Below are 6,448 nucleotides of genomic sequence, written 5' to 3' on the forward strand. Positions count from 1 at the left end.
AGAAGGACCCTGAAAAAACATAAGAAAATAAGGCCGCCCGGCTCACAAACAACGACCTACTGCTCTTTCACCCTCGAACATCACCCTTGGAGCCTTTTTCTCGTGGCTCTCGACACCATCCAGATGCTCAACGTCAAGTCTCTTGCGGTCCTTGTGGCACTTGGCGTCCTGTCAGTTACGGCCTCCCAGTCGAACGGGGGTCAAGAGCGGATCAGTGTTTATGCCTGCAAGGACCCCTGGTGGGGTGGTCAATGCCGGACCTTTTATGGCGGCCGCAACGAGTGCGGTAAGCAACCTTTCTTCCTTCTCTCTGAGTAACCAAGGGTTAACAAAGTCCTCCAGTAAACTTCTCTGGCAGCTGGAACGATGTCATCAGTTCGATACGCCACTCTGGAAAAGGATGGCATTGCCAGTGGTGGGAGTAAGTCACAGCACCAGCCCCCAATCAAAGGAGTTCACATTGTTCTAACCATCATTGCAGACACGCCAACTGCCAGGGGCTGGTGTACCAGAACCAAGACGACGCCAACCTTAGCGATGGGAATGGAAGGTTCGATAACCGTATCAGCTCGTTCCGTTGCGGGTAATCGAGGCGGGTGTATGGTCGAACTTGAGGAGCGACAACTCAAGAGATGTTGGGGTGATTGAGGGCATAATGTATAATATAACTGAATACAACCATTGCATTTGTGCAAGTTGATATGTTGTCGAATTTCGTCATCGAGGTCAGAGGGATGAGAGGTCACATGGTACCCCCCGCACCAAACCTCATCACTCAATGAATGCCATTGTTAGGTCAAAAAGCATTGCTTGCTCTGCAACTCGCCCAGAGAACGATTGACAGGCTCAAAGGCGCGCAGCCGTCAGCAAAAAAACTCAATCCCATCGCCATCATTGAGTCTGAATGTTAGGTCAACACAAACCTTTGTTATTTGCATTACCCCTTCCGGACACAATCCGCAGAAATTTCCATGTTCGCAAGCAGCCCTGTTGCCTTTGTTTGTTGCCCCTCGACCCAATGGCGGTCGTGATTTCCAGTCCGTATTTTGACTCGAAGAACAAAGAAAATAGCACGCAGCTCTCCCCACACAACACACCAGCTTGTTTACTGACCACGCTTTGTCCCCAAGCCTCGAATATTTCCACCACCATGAAGCTTCCAACCCGCCCCATCGGCGTCTCACCTTCTCCCCCACCACCACCCGACCTAAACAAACTGTCGCCACAACCAAGTCCTTTCCAAGATGGCCCACATGTTTCAAAGGATTTGGAACTTTCTCAACGCCGGCTGGTCAGACACGTCTGAGCAGCGGATGGCCGGGACACGACAAGACTGGAAACTGATGGCCACCCCCGAGACCCCAGGCGCCTGGCCCGTCACGCCGGCAAAGACCCCACCGTATCGACGTCCCGTTTACGGCAAATGGAAAGCACCCAAGTTCGGCCACCGGAGCGCGAAAAAAACCTCGCCCTACGCATGGAACAAGCTCGCAGCGGAAAGAAAAGATTACCATCCGCTCGATCCCACGAGCGAGCTCACGTCGGTCGAGAACTTTGACAAGGTTCCCGAAAGATTCTGGGACGTGGAGGAGGCCGCGAGGGAGGCAAAGGAAAACGAAAAGGACTGGGTGGGGAAACGGGAGGTGCCCAGGTTCTATCGGATCGACGACCCGTTCATGCCGGACCATGAACGGGAGGATTACAATCTGGATCCGCGGCTGAACCCGGATGCGCGGACAAAGGACCGGTTTGGGTATATTACCAAGCAGTTTAGGAATGCTGTTAGGGAGATTGTCAATGGGAAGGATGTTAACACCACGCTGAGGATGTTTCTCGAGGCCAACTTTACGACGCAGCAGCTGGCCAAGATTTGGCCTTTGATCCCTGTCGCGTACAGCAGCAACCGGGCTGAGGCACTGATTCAGGAGGTGGATATGCTTGGGTATCAGAGGTTGAGGCCTCAGATTGGCAAGGTGTTGGGGTATGATGCTGAGGATGAGGCGTGGGATTTGCCGTCGAGACTGGCGGCGTTTTATATTGGGGTGCCCATCCCGGCGCCGGGGGCTGAGGTGCAGGGCAATATGTTCGAGCCGGGGTCGAAAGAGTTTCGGGAGCAGTACTTTGAGGATAGGTATTACTTTTTGAATGACTTCAAGAAGTATATTCCGGAGCCTGCGAAGGGTATGTTTCTTCTTTCGGCCTCCTCCTTTGTTTTGGGGTTTCCTACTGACATGTTAAATAGCCCTGAATAATGTCACCGCCTCGCCAGTACCCAAAAGGATGGGTGGTGGGAGGAGACTGTTGTTGACGAGGAGGAAAGAAGAAAAGCGGTATGGGCCTTACTATGATGGGCCGGTTGGGTTCAGAGGGAGGTCATCTGGTTTTATAGGGAAGCCCCCGTCGCTTGCGGGGATGAAACGGAGGCCTTATCATGAGAATGACCTGGATGTTTACGCTGATGACGAGGGGAATTGGCAGCTCAAACCGCCGCCCTGGATGCGCCGGCTCCAGGTCGATGCAGGGCTTCGAGGAGGTGAGAATGATCTCGAAGAACTGGAAGAAGATGAGTGGGAGGACGAGCTCGAGGAGACATGGTTCGAGGCGGTGGAGGTGAGCTCAGACGGTGGGTCAGATATGGTGATGGGGGAAGAGCATGACCTCGTGTCTGATGAGGAGAGCACCAAGGAAGGCTCCGATGTGGACATGTGGGCGCTGGAGGACCTCGCCTCGCGCGAAGGTGATTTGGACGTGAACGCCTATCTCGACATGATGGAAACAAACGAGATAGACCTTCGCGGTGGAGGTTTGGATGACGATTGGGATATGGAAGAGGAAGAGGACGAGAGCGACGACGATCTGCACATCAGAGGTGGCATGGCAGATGAAGAACCTCCGAAAAGTAAGCAGTGGAGGAATCTAGCAAAATATCCACCGCCGTCGACCCTCGACAATGCCTCGGATAGATGGTCACTGGACGAGAAAAGGGCGCCGACGTTCAAAACCAAGGTTGGTCAGTTGGAGAAGCAGTTCGCCAAGGAAACTGGTTTCCAGCCTGGAAAGAGCCTGATGATCCCGCTTCATGGGTACCAGGGTGTTGTCTGGTTCCGTCGTGGGATTTTTAACAGCTTTGTGGACGCCGTTGACCGTCTGCTTGGCCTTGACAGCAGAGCTGCAGTGACTTACAACCTCTACATCATGGATCCCAGCAAGGATTATGAGTTGCAAGAGGAGAAGGACGCATTTCTCGCTGATATCAACCAGCATGCCTGCCGCGTGCAGTGTGCTGGGGTAGGTGCCCTTGCCAAGGACCGCGTCGCATTCAACTGGCTTTGCCAGCAGATCGACAAGCAATACCGTCCAGGAGACAGCGCGTACTTTGGGAAGCTGATCCCCTTCGTGGCAGGTCCACATGACCCCATTCCCTGGAAGTGGGAGCCGGGAGCCAGACACCATGTTGGAAAGGTCACCTTGGACTGGCCACAGTTGAAAGGGAGAGGTAGACCAGACGTTGCTTACCTTCGGTTGCCGTTGCCCGCCGGGGACGATGCTCCTGCCACTGCCTTCTTCACGAATCAGTACAGCCTCTGGATGCAACAAGTATGCCGTGTGTTGGTACCGGGAGCTATCCGCGACCGTCCAGGCCGCCCAGCGATCCCAGCTGCGCTGATAAATGCCTTCACCACCGACGAGCAGGGCAATCCAACCCAAGCTCCGGTAACATATGGAGGTTTGGCCTTTCTCAAGTCAAACTGGGAGGTAATTGCGGCGCAACTCGACGTAGTTAACGCGAAGAAATACACTTACGCGGTAACGCTTCGGGCATTCGCTCCAGGGGGGTCGGGGCAGGTTTCCGATCGATGGCACATTTTGGCCCTTGGCCAAACAAAGCCATATGACAGCGCGTCTGACGACTGGTATCTGACGCACTTGGAACTGACGGCTCCCTCGATTGTTGCCGAGAGGTTGCTCAGACCGATCCTTGCGAGTGAAATCTGGAAGACAGCAGAAGGGGTCCCTTTCGCTGGGCTGACCTACCTGGAGGTTTTCTTTCCTGGCGAGAACTGGCTCGGGCCACACTTTGGAAAATACCCTGTTGCTGACGAAACGGGTACACCTCCATCCCTCTACATAAGCCTTGCCGACGTACTCGATACGAGTTGCCCGGATGCAGAGTTCGCCCCGGCATTAAGCAGAGCCTTTACGCCTCTTGTTGAGGCGTTTGCCGAGTTGATGACGAAGATAGAGAAGCTGACAAAAGAAGCGATCTACCCGAAGGGTGTTAAAGCACCCAGCCCACTCAGCCTGTTCCCTCAGTTTATCGTGTCACGACCGGTCTGGAGGAGGTATAGTTTCCAGGATGCCTCCTACGACGGGGCTTTGGTGCATGAGTGCCCACTGTCTCTGTGGGAGATCTCACTTGACAAACTCCGAGAGTTCGTGGGCAAAGTGATGGCAAATGGGGGGCCGTTTGACAGCAAGACGGACCACTTCAGCATCACCCAAGGCTTTGACCCCGACCTCCCTGACATTCTTGTTAGTCCATCCATGACTGAGACTGAATGGGAAGTGGCCCGGAGGCTCATTGTCCACCCTTACCTGCGGATCAACAAGGTGGATGAGCAATCGTTGCCGGTTTTTGAGGGCATCTATGAGCATCAGCCGTTCGGATATCGCGACATCTACACCGAAACTCCACAGAAAAAGCTATGGGGCAGATACAAACCGCCGCCGGTTACGCACAACTTTGACTGGCAATTGTATCGTGCGACACCGATTGAAGACTTGGGGACGTGGCAGCCTTGGGAGAAACAGTTGAAAGTTCCGGTGCTAGATTTCCTTCCAGATAATTTTCAACTCGTGAAGATACCGAAGGACAAGCCAGAGTTGGCGGAACAATCCGAGCCACCTCCGCTCACGCGGCCGCTGCATCTGAGCGTCGCGCCTGTTCAACAGGAGCAGCCTAAAGAAAAGCCCCGTATGCAACCGACTCCCAGTCCGACCCGTCACAAGAGGCGGAGAGTGACCCTTCCCACCGAGACGGGAACGCCAACGCTAGGCCATTATACTACACCCCGGGTCAAACCGGTCAAACCCGTCGCACGTTCTAGAATCAGGACACCCCAAAAGCCCAGGGGATCTCCGAAACCACTCACAGCCCCCCGTAAGCCCAAGGGTGCTGTCGACCCCCGTATCGCCCAGGCCTTTGCAGGACGGGCAGCGAAGAGGGCTCCCAAAGAGCCAACAAAGGAACCAACCCCCACGACCAAGCCAGCAAAGAAGAGCCCGGCAAAGACGGGTGTGATTCCACCAGACCCCCAGCATTGGGTAGAAAATCCAAACCGCCCTGGATACTGGATTAGAAAGTGGCCAACCACCAAGCCCGGGGTTGGTCTCCCAGATATCACGGCAAAGGAAAACTACTGGAACCAAGTCCACGCCAACAACGAGGCAGAAGCAGCCGGCTACAAGAACAAGGAAACCTTAGACCAAGTATACAGGAAGAGGATCCAAGAACTCACCGGCGAAAGCGATCCCACCCCACCCGCTCCTGCCAGCACCAGTCCTGCCACCCCCTATCCTCCCGGCAAGCGTGACGCCTCCAAGTTCGACCCAACAGACACCACCCCCCGTCCCCCGCGTCCCGGCGCGGAAAACAAGAAGCCAGCTTCCCCTCCCAAACCACCTTACTCCACCCTGGAGGACATCAAGGCGTTGGACACGCTGACAAAGGCAAAGCTGCTGTACACCACCAAGCTCCCCCCCGGAGCACCCCCCACAATCGACCCTACCGACCCTCCCCTGGAAGATCCACCCGTCATCAGCGAGGTGGTCACCGCCCACAAACCCAACATGTCCCCTAACCTCATCTCCAAAGTAGGCATCCAACCTTACACCCTCCGCCCGCCACCCATCCCGGAAGAACTCCGCGCGAGGGCCATTCAAGACCTGGCTCTCCAGACGAGAAACTGTCCCTTCTTCCAGTGCTACCTCCCTGTTTTGCGCACCCCCGAGACGGCAGTCGACCACTTCCGCAAAGTGCACAAGCGTGAGCCATGCCCCATCTGCATGGACTTCGTCGGCCAGGGCTGGGATGCCGCCAAATGGGACGAGCACTACGGGGATGAGATACATGTCGAGTGGTTGGAGAAGTGGTGCACCAACCATGTCGGGAAACCGCTCAAGCTGGGGGTTTTTACCGACGAGGGGATCCCGGCGGAGGATCTGACGGGGTTTGAGTGGGAGACCCCGTTTGATCCTGACATGCCGAATGTGCGGGCTAGACCGGCGTGGTTTGATGAGGATGATGGCATGGCTGGGCTGGTGGCGGCTTCGAGGGGGAGTTGGGAAGGGGGGGTCCCGGTAAGTGAGATTAGGAAGAGGAGTCCGAGGAAGTGGAGTAGGTATATGGCTCAAATTGGGAGGACGCCGGGGTTGGGTATTGCGGTTG

General features: G+C 55.4%; 2 protein-coding genes across 2 annotated transcripts; both read left to right on the plus strand.

Annotated features, from left to right (window-relative positions):
* Positions 1–123: 123 nt before the first annotated feature.
* On the plus strand, positions 124–587 carry PODANS_5_11295 (uncharacterized protein; the record flags this gene model as incomplete). Its single annotated transcript, XM_001905656.1, has 3 exons — positions 124–286; positions 343–421; positions 482–587. 3 exons carry the CDS (start codon positions 124–126, stop codon positions 585–587), a joined length of 348 nt encoding a protein of 115 aa, XP_001905691.1.
* Positions 588–1,244: 657 nt separating this feature from the next.
* Positions 1,245–6,447, plus strand: PODANS_5_11300 (uncharacterized protein; the record flags this gene model as incomplete). The annotated part of the gene is made up of 2 exons (XM_001905657.1): positions 1,245–2,181; positions 2,243–6,447. Coding segments are annotated over 2 exons (5,142 nt in total), but the record flags the coding sequence as incomplete, so codon positions are not given.
* Position 6,448: the final 1 nt, after the last annotated feature.

The sequence above is a fragment of the Podospora anserina genome, chromosome 5 (genome assembly GCF_000226545.1).
Source record: "Podospora anserina S mat+ genomic DNA chromosome 5, supercontig 10".
Lineage (NCBI taxonomy): Eukaryota > Fungi > Ascomycota > Sordariomycetes > Sordariales > Podosporaceae > Podospora > Podospora anserina.